This window comes from Carya illinoinensis, chromosome 4 (assembly GCF_018687715.1).
Source record: "Carya illinoinensis cultivar Pawnee chromosome 4, C.illinoinensisPawnee_v1, whole genome shotgun sequence".
Classification (NCBI taxonomy): domain Eukaryota; kingdom Viridiplantae; phylum Streptophyta; class Magnoliopsida; order Fagales; family Juglandaceae; genus Carya; species Carya illinoinensis.
The window spans coordinates 6,238,945-6,256,214 of record NC_056755.1 but is presented as its reverse complement, the minus strand read 5'-3'; the positions used below and the strand labels follow the sequence as shown (position 1 = coordinate 6,256,214).

General features: G+C 36.1%; 2 protein-coding genes across 3 annotated transcripts; both read right to left on the bottom strand.

The window, feature by feature from the left end:
- Positions 1-2,371: 2,371 nt before the first annotated feature.
- LOC122307412 (AT-hook motif nuclear-localized protein 6-like) lies at positions 2,372-9,607 on the bottom strand. 2 transcript variants are annotated; one of them, XM_043120305.1, is made up of 5 exons: positions 8,756-9,607; positions 6,848-6,930; positions 6,293-6,424; positions 3,900-4,061; positions 2,372-2,957 (listed from the first exon to the last, which is right to left on the bottom strand). In XM_043120305.1, exons 1-5 carry the CDS (start codon positions 9,105-9,107, stop codon positions 2,694-2,696), a joined length of 993 nt encoding a protein of 330 aa, XP_042976239.1. In that variant the 5' UTR covers positions 9,108-9,607; the 3' UTR covers positions 2,372-2,693. The 2 variants fall into 2 exon arrangements, with proteins under 2 accessions (XP_042976239.1, XP_042976240.1); XM_043120306.1 differs by having other exon boundaries at positions 6,848-6,915; positions 8,756-9,601.
- Positions 9,608-10,115: 508 nt separating this feature from the next.
- LOC122307411 (65-kDa microtubule-associated protein 3-like) lies at positions 10,116-15,042 on the bottom strand. Its single transcript, XM_043120304.1, has 13 exons — positions 14,839-15,042; positions 14,570-14,656; positions 14,214-14,420; positions 13,356-13,607; positions 13,029-13,238; positions 12,778-12,933; positions 12,504-12,663; positions 12,272-12,423; positions 12,086-12,173; positions 11,610-11,683; positions 11,442-11,516; positions 11,063-11,354; positions 10,116-10,858 (listed from the first exon to the last, which is right to left on the bottom strand). Exons 1-13 carry the CDS (start codon positions 14,839-14,841, stop codon positions 10,380-10,382), a joined length of 2,235 nt encoding a protein of 744 aa, XP_042976238.1. The 5' UTR covers positions 14,842-15,042; the 3' UTR covers positions 10,116-10,379.
- Between the last annotated feature and the right edge of the window lie 2,228 nt (positions 15,043-17,270).

Sequence of the window (17,270 nt, the reverse complement as noted above, 5' to 3'; positions counted from 1 at the left end):
ACCTCGACGGCCAATACATCGAAGAAAATTGAACATCGATGATCTTCATGACCCTCATGATCACGTGTATCCAACACCCGACTTACTTTCACAGTTGGATTTGGATATTCTAAACTAAGATATACATACATACATACATCTTTATCTTTATATATATAAAATGGCTATCTAATAAAATTTTGTTAGTTTAACAATTTTTGTTATTTTATGGTTAAAATTAATGCCGTTAGTTGCATGAATAAATTCATAATTATCAAAATTCATGCAACATGTATCGATTCTGGAAGCCATGCATTGATGATTATTTATTTATGAGGTATATTAGATATATATATTCTATTATATATATAAATTATATATATTCTATATTCTATTATATATGTATATATTTGATATTTTATATAAATTATAATTTATATATAAATTTATATGTGATTTAAAATTTCTATTCATTCCTTATATAAACAAAGAGAAATGTAAAATAATTAAGTCTAAATCTATTTATCAACTATATTTACGAATACAATTATTCTAATAAAATATTATTTATTTATAAATTTAAATTTATTATGAAACATTAAAATCAAATAATAATATCTTATAAAAATCTTAGTATTTTATTTCTTTATAAAAATTATATCACTTTTTAAAAATAATCGCTTTATTAAACTAAGAAAATGTGCTTTACACGTTGCTTTATTGTTAATGGTTTATCTCCTGCACTGCATAATTTTGGTTTAAGGTTCGTTTTTTTTTTTTCACATATTTATTATTTTCAGCCGTACCTAGGAGCATAAGTAGTAAATAATAATATTTTAATTCTAAATGCTTTAAAATCAATTTAAGTCTATCTTATTATTTAATGTGAAATTATATTTTTTTTTCTAAAAGCATTACATTATTAATCAAAATTTTTTCTTTAATAAAAGTAATATAAATTCTTAAAAATAATATTTCTATAGACTAGGCAAACTTCCTTCGACGATGCCCAAATATATATATATATCTCCCATATGGGCTTGTCATTAGAGTTTTTTTACATATAAGTACAGTCGCGTACTAATATGTGTACTAATACTGATTTATTCATATTTAAAATTTAAATTAATACTGTTTTCAATAAAATCTACTTTTTGACCAATCACATCACATTAGTGCACAGATTAGTATACAATTATACTTGAAACTATATTTTTCCTTGTCATTAAGCACGTGAGAAGGCGGTGTTTCTTAATAGTCTAGGTGTTCGTACGGACCCCAACTCATGCATACGTCCTCAACGGATCTATTCTATGGCACGAGACGTCTCATTTTTCTACACCTTATTCTTCTTCAATATACATTTTTTTTTTTGCTGGAATGTCTCTGTTTTTCGTAGTTCGTAAGGTTTGTTCTTGCTTTCCTGAGATTCTTAGGTCCCGCTTGGTTACACAGATAAGATGAGATGAGATGAGATGTTTTAAATAGTAATAAATAAAATATTGTTATAATATAATTTTTGAATATTAATTTTGTATTGGGATTTGAAAAAGTTAGATTGTTTATTATATTTTGTATTGGGATTTGAAAAAGGTGTAATGATGAGTTGAGATGAGATGAGATGAGATTTTTGGTTTTAGCTAAACAAACAAGGCCCTAGTTTTAAGCGAAAGGAACGTCGCTTGTGCCGGGGCTTCTAATGGCTACGGCACAGTCGGCCAACTCCGATCGCTGGTACCAATGGTAACCCTTTCCCAACTGAGTTTTGCTTTCTACTGATCAATGGCATGAGTCTATCATTAGCTGTCAGATGGATGGAAATTATTATTTGCTTTTGTATCAGAACATAAGATTGGAATTTTATTTCCAATGCTGTTTTGGAATTTAAGGGCGTTTCTTTTGCTTTTCCATCTTATTTACAAAAGCGCAATAGTTTTGTACGCAATTCCGAACCTTTTCCCTTCTTTTCCTTTAAACTGCTAGAAAAAGGAGAAAGAAGAGGGTTTGGACATCGAGTATAAAGTCATGAATGGATAGGTAGACAATTATCAGACTAATTATTGGTAAACTAGCCAGTTGTCTCTACCCAGCAGGCTCCCCCGTCTTGGGGCGTTTCCCTTTGAATAGCTAGTGGATTCAATCCAAAACACTACCACCATTCCACATCCCTATAATGGCTATGAGGGAGAAGCTTCTATCACTGCAGGGATTTTGCGCAAATGAATTTTTGTGTTAAAATCAGAATACCCCTTAAAGCGGAAATTCTGCAGAACTTGTTGCCCAAAACTGATAAAATATTTCAACCCAACACAATTAACTTTTATCAAATGCAGATCGCTGAAAAACACAACAACATTAACTTAAAATTCAATCTCAGATACAAAGAACTAAATAAAAAAAATACAATGAGAGACCAGGTTTCATACATCTATAAATGTTACACCAATGAGTACAGATAACACTCGCAAATACATTATGACAACAGACATGATAGGCCTAATCATTAGAAGTCCTACCTAATACCTATAGAGAGTAGACTTGTGGGGGTTAAAACCAACATTACATCGAATCCTAGTTTGTTCTCAGAAAATGGCGATCAAATTTATACCGGTGTCAAACAAATTTGAGTGAGCCTAAATGTTGTAGGGTTTGGGAAAAAAATCAAGACAATTAGTGTACAAAGAGTGAACATGATCAACAAGAAACCTTGCAAATCACTCAGCTGGGGCCTTTGGCATAGAAGTCGTGTCATCAGCCAAGCTCCTAAAGCCTGAATGTGGGTTAAGAGAAGCTGAATTGTCTCCATGAAAGGCAGTACAAGACTTGAGAACGGGCCTCTCTCTCCCATAGACTCCATTTGTTTCTTCAGTAGACAGAGGATTAGCATGAATAGGGGTCATAGTTGATGTAGGCTCAATTCTCTTCTTCTTGGGCTTCTGTTCTAGCTGGTGCCCCGGTAGAAAACTGCCCACAATAACCTGATGCATTTAGGCAGTACGGAAGAATCAAAACACGACTCTAAATACTTTTTATTTATTTATTTATTTTAAGGGGGTTGGGGTATGGGAAAAGTATTTCATATACACACACATTCACGTGTCCTCTCCCGAAACTCTCTACTGAGCATCCTCCACGTTGAATCCGCCGTAAGTAGGGAGAAGCTCCTACCTTCCTCCCTTCCCCTTCTCTTCTACTCTGCAGCTCTGCTATCTCCTCTTCTCTTCTCTCTCTCTCTCTCTCTCTCTCTCTCTCTCTCTCTAATTTTATTCTTCTCATTCTCAGTGGGAGTTTTGAAGGTAGATCTACCACTCCCCTTCCCTCTCTGCCACCCATGCACCCCCAACCAATCTGATCTACTATGAGTTGCCTGCCAACCAGCCATTCAACAGATGTGAGAGGATCACTCACAGCCCCATCCTACGTTGTCCAGATCTCCCTTCAAGAGTCCATTCTGACGTCCTTAATAAATGTTGGGGTGGTTCTCTCTTTTCTTTAACCAAGGGTGGGGGAAAGATAATTTCTATCAACCACCTCGTTGCAATCCTTGTTAATGCACCCTCTTTCACTATAGATCTCATCTGCAGCAGACAATTATTGGCAATCCAATTTTCAGACTACTTCATAAATTGCCATCAAGATGGAACTTTTCTTGGCCTTTTCATCAAGATATTATAGCACTAGAGCATTTTGGATCCACTTCCCGTTAGTGTTTATTTCTTGAACTGTTTCGACTGGATTCGGGTGTTTGTTAGCATCCCACACCTGCTCCTTTTGTAGTTTTATTTTCTACTAATACCCTGTTATCTTGCTCAAAAAAGGAAAAGTAAACAAAGATACCTACATACATATGTACTATGCACATGCATGAGTGACAAATTCATAAGCTGTCATAGGGCCACATAAAAAAGAAACAATTGTACCTGCACAGGGCCAGCAGCCACTAATAAACCAGCAAGTCCTCCCCCAACCACTCGACCATCTGGTCCAGCCAAAGAGACGCTCATCCCACCAGATCTACTTTTTGTCCCTCCATTCTCAGTAGGCATAAATGATCCAGACAAAGAAAGTATCTCAAATCGACCCTGTAAAAATAACCAGAAAAGCTTGATGGTGTGACAAGATAGGAAATGATAACAATCTCTAATCGAATAATCCAGCCCCCCTCGCATGTGAACATGAGACCTCCACCTTGAGAGTGAAATAGCACTATGCTACATTGCTGTTGATAAGCTAGCGAAAGTAAAAGTGAAGGGCCGCCTGCGCGGGTTTTTGGGGGGGGGGGGGGGGAGGGGGATAATGACTTTCATTAAAACATCGAGGAATGATGTATTGTTGTATTTACAAAGGATGACTTATTTCCCATGAGTACTGTGTCCAGTCTTTTGATCGACAACAAACTTAGGCTTAGGCATGCAACTCAGTTCGCCAAGAGATAGCAGTAGCTTAAGTGAACAGGGGGAATATATAAGTCTTTCAGTTACAGAATATCTCAAGGTGGAGCTTATCCTTGTTATTGTTCTAGCATATCACATATATTACAAGCATAAATACCATCTTCATGAAACGGAAAATTTTCCCAAAATAAAAATCCCAAGTGAATTGCCTAGATTACATGAAAAGAAAAGCCTTGAGGCAGTCGCAATCTTCATTATATGAAAGAGCAGAAGTAGAGAATGGCTATGTTGGAGAGAGAGAGAGAGAGATTTTCTCGTTTTTGGAAGAGGACAGGAAAGACTTGATAAGCCGGGTCTAGAAATTTAATAACTTCCAATGCAGCCCCCCCTAAATCAAACTAGGCTGGCATATAAAACCAGGGGCGGAACTAGAATATATAACTTTGAGGTGGGGGGCAGCGACATAAAAATGATCTTTTTTATGGGGGCAAAATTAGTTTTCATAAAGCCTATCTTATAAAAAAGATCTTAAAAAAGTTAATTTTTAGGGTTTTTTTGGAATTTTGGGAAGCCAACACAGTTACATCCCTTGCTTGAGGCCATTGGATAAGCGAGCTCAATGGATGATCAATGCTTATAAATGAGTTCTAAACCTTATCCCAAAAAATAAAAAAATAAATAAATTCTAAACCTAAGATTATCAAGGATTATCAGATAAACCACTGATAGAAAAAAGGATCATCAGATAAACCATTTCCAATCATATATTAATAGTTCACAAGACGGGGTATATGGAAAACCCTACCAGACTATGATTTTGATTTACTACAGAAAGTCAATCCGTAATTTTCCCATAAACCCATGGAGACAAACTGCATGGTGAATATGACTATATCGAGTTGATAATAGTCACAAGAGCAGCATAGGTTTGGCAACTCTTTCCCCAGATTCACGTCAACCAAGTCTTGAAGTAACATAACTAGATGTACATTTTTAAACCCAACCAATAAACAAAATTTGACCCTTGAGCTGTGATCGAGATAACTTGAAGAGCATCCCCATGGTTGAATGACATAAGAAGACGAGGGTGAAAGTACCAACAATCTCTCACTAGTATTTGGTAGTAATTAGGCATATTCAATATATACTCCCTGTATACTTTGGCTATGCCTTTTCCTATCAATAAGATTTTACTTAAAAAAAAAAAGGCTCTCATTTGTCTACTTTGGTGCATTTAGAGGGAAAGGAATGACCGAAGTTTCGAGGATCGGGAGTGCTCTTTGGAAGAATCTAAGAACTCTTTTCTTGAAGGCTTTATTTATGCAGGCCATTGTTATAGATTTTAATGGTCTCAATTTTCATGGTTTCCTTGTACCTGTTTCTAGTTCCTAACTAGAAGTATTCTCTTGCATACTTCCTGTATACTTGGCCTAAGCCTATTTCGATATTAATAAATTATCTTCTTAAAAAGGCTCCAAAAATCAGCTACATACTCTTTCATTACATATTGAAACTGTAGCAGTGAGGTATACATAAGATGGCCTTGGGTTTGGCTTTTAACTGTGTTTAGTCCTAAATGAGACAGTACATGCCATGATTATCACAGAGCAACAACTTGTGTATATGGTGGTGCACACAACATGACATGGCACATAAATGACACATCCAGTTCACAATCTAAGTGCCAAACATTATGAAAGTCATGCCTAGTGGCTTAAATATATCAATAATGTGGTGCTCAAGCACATCAACAAAAATACAGTAGTCATGGAAAAACACTGAAATTCAAGATCTAAGGCTAACTCAGCATTCACAAAATAGGTGCTCAAATGGAGCTACATATAAAAGCATCCATTAGTACTTTAAACGTAGCATACAACTCATACCAAATCACTTGGAAGTTGGATATAGTACCATACCTCATATGTTAAAGTACCCCCCAGAGAAGTAGGTTGCCGAAGTGTAACATTTGAAATTGTACCATTTGCAGAAAGAATACATATAGCACGGGATTCTTGTTGGGAGAAGGACATAACCTTCATTGTAACATCCTGTAACAGCCAGAAGGAATATAGGAAACGTAGAGAAGTCAAAGATAAATTAACACTAAATACTTGCAAAGAAGCAGACGAGGTCACTATAAAAATATTTCAAATAAGGAATTATCAATATCTTACTTCTAGGGTTCACACACACACACACACACACATAAAGGGATTTCACAAGCTCGATGTCATAAATTTTCGTAAGTATTTTGTAACAGTGTTGGCAACAGTTTCTACATAAGCTATATATCCATGTGTCTAGAATAAGAAACTTTATGCCATTGATAAGACCTCCCATTCCAAACATGCTAGCTGGCACAAAACAATAGTTAGAACCACAGTCCAACAAATCCCTAACAATGAAATCAATCATTGGAAATTTAGCAACCAACACCAGGTTTCATTTCACATATATTTGTCAGGCCATACCTCACCAGCATTAACAGCGATCACATGGGGAGTAAAATTTGCACCAACAGAGTATGCAATTCTCTCACCTACAATACAAAATGCTGAAAAATAATCAGTAAAACAACAATGGGTCTCTCATTTTCTTATTAATATAGATCTTAGCTCTTCAAATCTGGATCATTATTCACATAAAAAGTCCAAAAATAGCAGCTGACCAAATTATGTTTTTATTTTTACTCATAAAAAATTACTTCTTCATTTTCATTTCCAATTTGATTAAAAGCTAATGAGCATCTCGTTTAGTTATCAATCTGATGAAGCAATTTGATTAACAAACAAATGAGTCTCTCATTTAGTTATCAATCCGATGAAGTTGGCAAAATGATAGGATCACAATTTAAGAAGTGTAATGAATGGAACACAGTATAGGATATAAGTAAGCCTGGAGAAATGTTTCACAATCTAAACCAATGAAAAATTGAAAATGAGAAGACCAGCCACAAATAAGCTAGGAAAAAATAAAGATAAAAAAGATTTAATATTTCCAACCTCTCTCTTTCCTAATCATTCAGCTGGCTATAGTTGGTACTTCTATAATCATGACAGAAAAATTTTGAATTTTTTCTTTTGGTAAATAAGAATGGTTTTGAAATTGACCATTATTTGTCCAAGTTTTCTACCTAGAGTCCCATCAATTCTAGTTCCCAGTTGAAATACCCAATAGGATATTATAATAGCTTCTAAGAAGAATCACCTATCAAAAAAAAAAAAAGAAAAAAGAAAAAAGAAAAAAAAAAAAAAAAAAAAAAGAGCTTCTAAGAAGAATCTGCTCCAGATAACATGTGCATGATTTAAAACTCATGATTAATAAGAAGTTTAAAATTGTTCACTTAATTTTGTGGGGGGTATGCTGGTCATTATACAAATAGTAGTCTCCATTTCAATTAGTTATGGCTTTCAACGTTAAAACTCAATTTAGTACTTTGAATTAACCCTTTCAAGAAGCTAATTTCAGAACGCACTGATTTTTCCTTTTATTATAAGTACTGTGCCAGAAATTATATTAATTGTTTACAGTTGAATTATAATCCAATCTTTGAAGTATGGTTCAGAAAAGGCAAATTATATATTGCAATTATTCAAAAATAAATCTTTCATATTCGACATCTTTTCTGCCAACTGCTCCGTGGCAATCCCATATTATTTCCCAAAATTTGATCTTTGTCTGGGATTTTCTTAAATCCCCAATTCCTTCGTATTTCAGACAAGTTAGTGTGATTTTTCAAACATCTTGTAATTGAGTCGGTGGGTCATTAAAATTTGATTACTAAGTGAAGACCAGTTCAATCTCGGTCACATTGGCTAAGTACTGGAATTCACCTATTCAACAACCTGGAAGCTTGTTTTCTCACCTATGCTGTCTTCCCCTCAGAAAAGGCAAGAACTGTAATATTCTAGTCAAAGGAGAAAACTTCCCTTGTTTTACAGCAACCCCAACAAAACCCAACCCCTCTTGCCGTTAACATTAATTCCAGATCTGACAGGGAATCTGAGATGAGGGTCCACTCCCAGACGCCAAATTTAAATATCCTCCTAAATTCCACCGCACAACTCGATTCCAATCCGACTATCAATCATTAACCACAAAACCAAACCACTAGCCACTGGCGTTGATTTTCCACTTGACGTTGATCAAGGGTGACTAACACCTTGTCACGGAATTTCAGACAGCTATGCCTCTTTCCGACCAACTACCAAGTAACCATCACAACAGATCATGTCTAAAATGTAACAGTAAAAACAAAGCCAACAGTTTCTAGAATTCAAGATTCTTTTTTTTTCCGTTCTATTGTTTTTTTAGAATTCATGACTCTAAAAAACGAAAATAATAACATTCAAATAGCGAGAACATGAACCGTTCATTACCTGAGCTTTGATACTCGTGCTTATGTGACTTCTTGACGGATTCGATGGGCCTCCCCCTACCCCGTTTCCAAGCTGAGAACTCCCCGGTAAGTGGTATCGAGGATGAAATCGGCATCGGAGACAATGCCTGCGAGACGGCACCATCGGGACCATACTTCCTTGGCCTGCCCCTCTTCTTCTTCATTCCCGTACCGGACGTCGCCACACTCACCGGCGAGGGAGCCGTAGCCGCCATTGTGGGCCCCTCGCCTACTTGGGTCGGATTTTCGGTCCCTGGGTCTATCCGGTAGCTCTCTGGGACCTCATCAACTTTCACGCCAACCCCAGAACCAGAGCTCTCTTTCTCCTCCATAGATATATAATAATTAATCACAGAAAACAAACCCAGAAACCTTCCAAAAGCTTAAAGCCCTAAAAACCCTAAACACATCGAAGCCTACCCATTAAAGACTCCATCTTTCCAAACTTTAATAACCAAAAAATGGGAAAACAAATGCATGAACTTCGGTCTTCTAAAAACCTCCTCAAAAACCTAAAACCCTCATTCGAGTGCAAAGAGATCAAAATCCAAGACTACAGTTTCCAGTGCTGGTTTTGCTGTGTGTGACAGACAGAGCTCTGTAGCTTAATTCTCCACCATTGCAAAGAATGCAGAGGAATTCAATGGTGGCGCCGAATTTCACAAAAAGACTGCGAGAATTACAGGGAAAAATCCCAATTTTAAGAACAAAAATTCTTGAAAAGTGATAGTTGAATTCAAGAGTTTTGCAGGCAAAAAGAGGGGAGATAAATAAAGTTTAAAATGAAAAATTAAACATATTAAATTAAACATATAATTTAATACTGTGAATTTAATTAATAATTATTATTTTAATTGCAAAATTCAAAGTATACGCTTAAAAAAAAAAAAAATTCAAAGTATACATTTTGGTTAAGAAAATGGTTCACGTCCGTCTGGAATATATACAAAAGAATGATTTAAATATTTTGGAACGATTTTTTTTTTTAAATTTTAAATATGAAATTCTCAATTATATATTTAAAGCGTAAAAAAGAAATATTTCAAAGCTGTAAAGCTAACGTTATAGCCACTCCATTTCTCCACCTACTGACAACTTCATTGTCTTTCAGTTAAATTATAGTTTGACTAAAGAAATTTAACTTGGAGCTAAATACCCACTCCTTTTGAGGAATCCACTGCTAATGCCACAGTAACTATATGCTCTTCACTTCTTTTTTCTTAAACAAAGAAATTTATTTAATTTATTTTTGTGCCAAGAGGATCACCGATCACCTGCACCCATCATTCATTTTTTCAGTTATAAAATATTCAGATATTAGTGTCCCAGAACAACTGAACTGCATGGAAGAGGTTAATGCATCTGTCTCTGTCGATGCGACCAAGTCCACAGGACCACAACAAACCGCCTGAACAGACAAGCTGGTCGGCGGTCACGTCAAACAGAAAGGACAAGTTCAACATTCAGTACTCGTAAACAATGTACACTAATCCGTAAAGCCAATTACAATTGACTAGGCCCATCGCAAAACACCAAAAAGAAAAGTAGATGTCTGATCTAAAAGCATGCTAAAACATATTCATTCAAGTCTACCTAAGAGCTTATCATGTTTGCAGTATCATTGGCCTTATGTGTGTTTTAGGAAGCACAAAACCAGCTCTCCTTTCCTCGAATGAATATTCAATTTCTTCGGGAGTCAGTTCGACTACTTTGGCTTTATAAGAGACCGGTGGTGGAGGAGCCGGAGTTGGGGCTGTCTGCATCGGAACTGACACAGTTGAAGGTGTTGTGGGGACACGAATCGGCAGTGACTTTGGCGTTTTGTTCTCTTCATCTGCCATTGAAGTTGTCTTGGAGGGAGTATTGAATTGCAGATTCTTGGTTGGAAGTGTCTTCTGCATCTTTTCGCTACGAGTCATGTTTGCATCATCCGACAAGTTTGCCATGTTGGCCTTTGATGGTGCTGTGGAGATGATGGGTGAAAATGGTTTCCGCATCATGGGTGACTCTCCTTCTCGAACGTTTCCATTTCCAAACGAGTGCTTTTTTACAGGGAGACCGGCAACATCCAAGCCTCTCCTACCTGCACAGTAATGATGAAAAAAGAAATAAGACAAACACACCAACAAACAATCTAACTGAGTTACGATGGTACCATAAAACATACCCAAACAAAGGATAAGAATAAATTAACCGCACACACCACGCACAGAGCATCATTACCCAGTTCTCGGGGAAGAATAAAAATATTCATCTATTCCTCATAAAGTTAAGTATAAGAACCTACCCGCAGATAAAACAGAAATTCCATCATATTGAGGATTGAGTTGGTCATGATTTTGGTGCATCCGGTCATTTTTCCTAATGGGACGTGAGTGAGGAGTAGCTTTCGCAGCTTGAAGCGGATCAGGTTTGGGAGTGTGAAGCATTGTTCCTCCAAGTGAAAGTCTTTTATTGCTTGCACCTCCGGTTGACATCCTGGGTGCTTTTTTTACACCCTGGGTCTTTGAAGGGCTAGGTTTTGACCCATAAAGTGCCTCTTGTTCTGCGATCAGTTGTCCCTGAAGTTTCTTCTGGTCCTGAAACAGAAATTTAATTACACACAGTCAAAACAGTCAGATAAAATTTCAGTAGGCATGTGAGAGGGCAATGAGATAGATCCATACCCGCTGCCTACGACGTTCTTGTTCTCTCTCTTGCCGCACTAAAGTATACTCTTCAAGCATAGATAAGAGACGGATCTAGACAGCAGCATATTACAGCTAACCATTTCAGTAAGTTGTCAAGTGAGACTAACTAATTAAACACTCATCACCTTCAGAGATAGTACTTACACCATCATATGTGAACCCAATGCCTCTTTCCTTCTCCCATGCCAGGGTTTTTGAAGCCAACGCATCAACCATTGCTGTATGCAAACCATGACAGATAAAAATTTCTAGTTACCAGCAAAGTATGCCGGGGGAACGGGAACTCGCTATGTAAAGAAACAGCAGCAATAGGTGGTCACAAAAAGGAAGCTGAACACGACAATCAACAGAAATAACAAATTAAATGAGTAGAAAGATTATAACTATTATGAAATATATATATATACATATATATCTTTTGCTCCTTGAGCAAACTAATAACCTGAGGAATCAAAACCAGCCAAATTAACTAATCCCAGTTTTAGATACTACTAAAATAATTTTAATCCATGTACTGACATAAATGCGAACTCAAGATTCAGTTTGGTCTTGTCATGTTTGCTTCTTTAAGAGAGCCACATACCTAATTAAGGCTGCCAACCTATATGATCAGTGTATACCTGGAAGTTTGTTAACCAAAGAGCGAGCCTTCTCAGCACGCTTGAGAGTAAGATGAGCACCTCTTCCAGCATTGTATCGGTTCTCATCCTGAACCACCAAAAAGTGATACATTAAGCACAAGGGTGTAGATGCAGAGAAAGAATATCGAATATGAAGAGATGGTAAAAGTAGTTCAAGTGGTTCACCCTATTATACTCTTCAAGCCAACTCTCCTCATCACATGCAGCCAACCATTTCTCAACCTTTTCGAGTAGTTCTTTCCTGCTAAAAGCTTCGTCTTTAACTTTAGCTATCTGAAGCTCAATTTGCTCAAGGACACAAGCAGGGTCCACAACTCCTGCATCAAGACAGATGGTACAGACATTAAATACTCAGTATTAACATCAGTGTGATCAAAACAATAATCAAGACATATACCAGATTCTATCGCGTCAATGACATCTTCCATTGTGCTATCTACTTCTGGAGCCATGTGCGTCTTTCTACAGAACCCCTCTAGCTCTGACCTCTTCTTCAGAACAAGCTCTTTCATTTTGCTCGACTTGAACTCTTCCAACCGAGATACTTCAGCCTCAACCTGCATGATTTGCTTGTTTATAAATTCTGAAGCAAAGGCATCTACTTCTTTTTCCAACTAGACAAACCAAGGAACACAAATCATATACAAAGCATTTAAATATATATTACTCACGTGATTTATGAAGTCCATGGAGAGAGAATTTGGTTCAGTTATTTCATGTTCTGAAGCAGCTATGTTACAAGTAACATTCTGAAACATTTGTTGCTCTTCCATTGGTGTATCCATCAAATTCCAGAGCTCCAACATGGTAGTTGCAAGATCTTGGAGCTGCCAAAGCATATAAAGATTGCTCCTATCGGTCAAGGAAAAAGAAATGTTTTAAATAAGATATACTCCAAATAGAAATTTGAACCATTATTTACCCTCTGCATTCTCTGTAGTTTAACCTCTCGTAATTTTTGTATCGCAGCAGCCAACTGCTCAATTGTACCATTACTTATATTCTTGGACCTTTCAAAGTCTCGTAAACTTGGATGAACTTCAGTTAGTATCTTCTTAGAATCCACACCAAGCACTGAGCAAAGCGAATTTAGGGCACACACATGTTCCTGAACCTGCCTCAGTCGATCACTCTACAGAAAGGAAACGATCAAGTATGGCCAGTAATTAAAGAGCACCATCCACTAGCGCAATGATAGGCAGCAACATAAATGAAATGGGAATGAGAAAATAATGAAATATAATTCAACCTTCTCCTTTTGTAGTTCATGCAGCTCTCTGTGCAGCTCCTCAAGCTTTCTCATAGACAAATCACTTTCATCTACTACCAACATGGATGAAATATACTCTGTGGATCCATAGATCTCGTTTGAGATCTTCTGTATCTGCTCTTGGACTTCTAGGAATTGATTTCTTCTCTCAGATTTCCTTTTCCGCATCTCCTCCAATTGTGGAAGAATTCTACCGAGCTCTTCCTTCAAGCTTCCAGTATTTTGAACAGACTGGAAAAAGAATATCCCCCGGGATGGTTAAATTGATGAGCTATAATCTCAACTTGAAAAGCAGAAAAAGAAAATTCATATTTCCCAATAATGGATCAGATTAAATATATATATATATATACACGCATATATTGTACAAGTTTTCTTCCTCCATGTTGTAATACTTGACAATAATTTGCATGTTATTCTTTCTAAGTTTCTATTTGGTTCAAAAACTTTTGTCACGTTCCAAACTATCAAACCCAATGACCAACTTCACTAGTCATTTTCTGAAATTATATTTGCAATATCAATAGTTGTAATGGTCATCTTAATGAGTACAAGCATGCTAAAATAAACATTTGATACTGCTTCAAGTTACAAATCCAATTCTAATTTATGTTTTCATAGTTTCTCACAACTTTTAAAGAAGTTCATTTAACTTATTACCATTGCTTTCACCTTTTGGCTAATCAAATTTAAATAAAAAAAAAAAAAAAAAAGAACAGTTTGCAATTTCTTCGCGAACATTTTGTGTCAGAAAACAAGCAAACACTAGTAACCACACATATAGTCATTCACAGAATAGCAGAGCCAGAATCAAATTGTGTACACATCATTGCAGACCTGCCTAATATGTACAGGTCGCTCCCCAGTTGCAGAACAGATGGCAGCCAATTCTGCTTCAGCATCAGCTATTGCCTGGCGTAGCTGAGCTCTAGATCGATTTGCAAGATCTACCTTTCTCCTGTATACTTCTAAACATTCTTTTTCAAGCTCAAGCAGCATTCTATCCTTATCAGCAACTGATTCACCAACTTCATCCCAAATAATCTGATTTTAAAGCAAACGGGAAAGAGAAATCATTTTTAGCGAACCATATCCACAAGACAATTTCAAAACGAGTTGGCGATTGTAACAGAAGGAAAAAGGAAGAAGAAGAGAAAAAAACTTATTGCATATTCAAAAGACTCCCAAAGAACCTTAAGTTCATATAGAAGGGATCCACATGTTGTTTCCACTTGCAGAAGTGGATCAGTTCGAGGATTAGACATATTAAGCAACTGCGCCTGCCAAGAAAAGCAACATACCCAAAAATATTTAGAAATTAAAATTCTAAATAGTATAAAAACATCATGGTCAATCTAGGAAAAGAAAAGCGCCGACTGTTTGCAAGAAAACAAGGGACGAGAAGGAAAGTGAAATTAAATGATAGACTGAAATCCAAAGAGATAAGTTCTTTATTTCCTACCATAACTGCAATCGAAGCGGCCGTTAGTATGCTAAAATTTTTTGGATGAGAGAAATCGTGTTTCCTTGGAAAAGTATGTCGAGAGTCGAAATTTTTTTCACAGAGAGAGATGTAGCCGTTTGAGTAAAAGGTACCGTTGATGATTTTTTGTTTTTTGTGTTTTTCTTTGAACGAGATCTTTGGAACGCAGAGATTTGAATTTCAAAATGTTTCAGAAGGTGAGATAGCCTAATATCCTCTATTTCCTATTTTACAGTATATTTGAAATTTTTGTTTTTTTATTATTTCTTTTAACTAATTTTTTAACATTTCTAATTATTAAAAAAATTAAAAATTATACAATTTCACTAATAATTATATTTTTAACCATTACGCAAAAAAAATAAAAAATTAAAAAAATAAAAAGAATAGAAAAAAGATAGTTGAAGGGTGGTAACTTATAATTATTTTAGAACTAGTCGGTTTGGATTCCCCCTTTTGTAGTGTAGGATTTTGCCAAGAGAGCACTTTTGGGTAGGGCTATCCGATAAAGTGAGTTTATTAGACACCAATGGTAAGATAACACTCAGCATTGCATGAAATTAAAGTCTAAAACTGATTGCACTATAGCAAGGGCATTTGAGACAATTACACAAACCCTTAAACTGAAACCACATTCAGAATTCCCCCCCCCCTTCTATCTTGAAACATTTTCCTCTCTCTCTCCACGCTATCTCCCTACCTCCTCCAAAACTTAAAGATATATCCACAAAATCTACAAGCCAACATACAAGCAAAGCACCATTATTCCAAAAAACCATACATGTCCCTCAACTAAACTGAGCCTTTCCTTTTTTTTTTGCACTTTAGATTTTGCAATGTTCTCGTATTGTAAGTATGGAAAAATCAACCTAAAATTGATGAAATGAAACTGCAATATTGCTATTATAGAAGTAATTGTAGCACCCATCTGATGAGTTTTGAAGATCAATCTTCGAGAGCATAATTCTCGGCAGATACAAAGCCTCACTCTTCCTCAAATCTCTAAGAGGATTATTTACCAAAAGCTCCACGAGCTTCCCACCATTGGGCTCGATCAAGGCAGACAAAACTCAGAGCCTCTAATGTGCTTTTCTGTTGAAAGAAAGAGATAATGAGACTTTGCGAGTTGGGTGTTGGCAATCTTGTTGAGGGATTGGGGAGGATACAGGGTTTGGGTAAAGGGTGCCACCATGGAAGCCATTGAAGGTAGAGAAGAGAACCAACAAATGGCTCTGTTTCAAGGAGTGCTAGTTCTGATTGTTAATTGGAGGTTAATGGCTATGTTTCAGGAAGTGCTAGTTTCAGGGGTGGGCGTAGTTGCATGCCAAAAGTAGTTGCATGCAGGAAGCATTCACGTCGGGGGAGGGGGGGTGGAAAAAAAATGAGAGAGAGAGAAGGGGGCGTGGACACAGACCAACGAAGAAGACTTCACTTTTTTCCTCTGAAGTGCATAACACAGTAGTTGTGGTGTATGGCCTACGTGGCCCATTTTGATTTGACTCTATTACATGAGGAAAAACAGGTTGGCCTGTTTGAAGTTATTCCATTTTGCTAATATGTCGGCGACATTGAAGCCAGTAAGTACAAAGTTTTTATTCTCTGACCTAGTAATTAAAAAAATGAGTCATTCAAAGTGTTGGTTTGAATTGTCATTCAAACTCGCCTAAAAAAAAAAAAAATTCAAGTATGCAATAGTAATATTAATTTTTTTGTGAAGATTTTCAGTTTTAATAATATAGAAGTTACCTCTAAATGTCTTGACTATTGTGAGGTAACTATCACCACATATGGTTTTGGATTATCCTTAAAAAAATCATCTTTAATTTGCATTAAGATAGTCCTCCATAAAGTTGTCAATATATATTTGTTCCTAAAATTTATAGTGGGCAAATTAGATAATTTTATATGTAATATTATTAAACAATAAATTAATTTATCTATGATGTAACATGATTTGTGCCTCAACAACCCATTTTGATAATTGAGTTACGATAAGTCGAGTGCCATTGCCAAGACCATTACTCTGATTTAAGTTCCGAAGTAACATTAGTGGGGCCCCTACTTTCAATTTCAATATATGATTTGGAATACTGGAAAATTTCTAGTGGAAATATTATTTGTTGGTCTGCAATATTGTCTCCAATTTTACATATCGAATCAGCACTGAAAAATACATGTTCATCCAAATTGATGAGCTGATCTATCATGTAGTCATTGATATCCTGAACAACATCATTTGTAGGTGCTAGAATTGCTCTCTCTCTTTAAGTATCTTGAATTATTACATTTACCTATCAAATCTGGATAGGTAACATTTATGAAATTGCTAATAGGATGATTATTAGATTGAACAACCAAATTAGATGGTATCCCAATCATTCCTCGACTTTCGACACAACTTAAGTCACTGT

What these genes read in the sequence shown, in the direction of transcription:
- LOC122307412 (XM_043120305.1), bottom strand. Translation starts at nt 9,107, where the DNA reads ATGGAGGAGAAAGAGAGCTCTGGTTCTGGGGTTGGCGTGAAAGTTGAT. An exon ending in TCGCTGTTAATGCTGGTGAG is followed by an intron (nt 6,425 to 6,847) that starts GTATGGCCTGAC and finishes TGGCTGTTACAG; the next exon opens with GATGTTACAATGAAGGTTAT. An exon ending in TGGCTGCTGGCCCTGTGCAG is followed by an intron (nt 2,958 to 3,899) that starts GTACAATTGTTT and finishes TAAATGCATCAG; the next exon opens with GTTATTGTGGGCAGTTTTCT.
- LOC122307411 (XM_043120304.1), bottom strand. An exon ending in CATTGACGCGATAGAATCTG is followed by an intron (nt 12,424 to 12,503) that starts GTATATGTCTTG and finishes GTCTTGATGCAG; the next exon opens with GAGTTGTGGACCCTGCTTGT. An exon ending in AAGAACGTCGTAGGCAGCGG is followed by an intron (nt 11,355 to 11,441) that starts GTATGGATCTAT and finishes TTTCTGTTTCAG; the next exon opens with GACCAGAAGAAACTTCAGGG.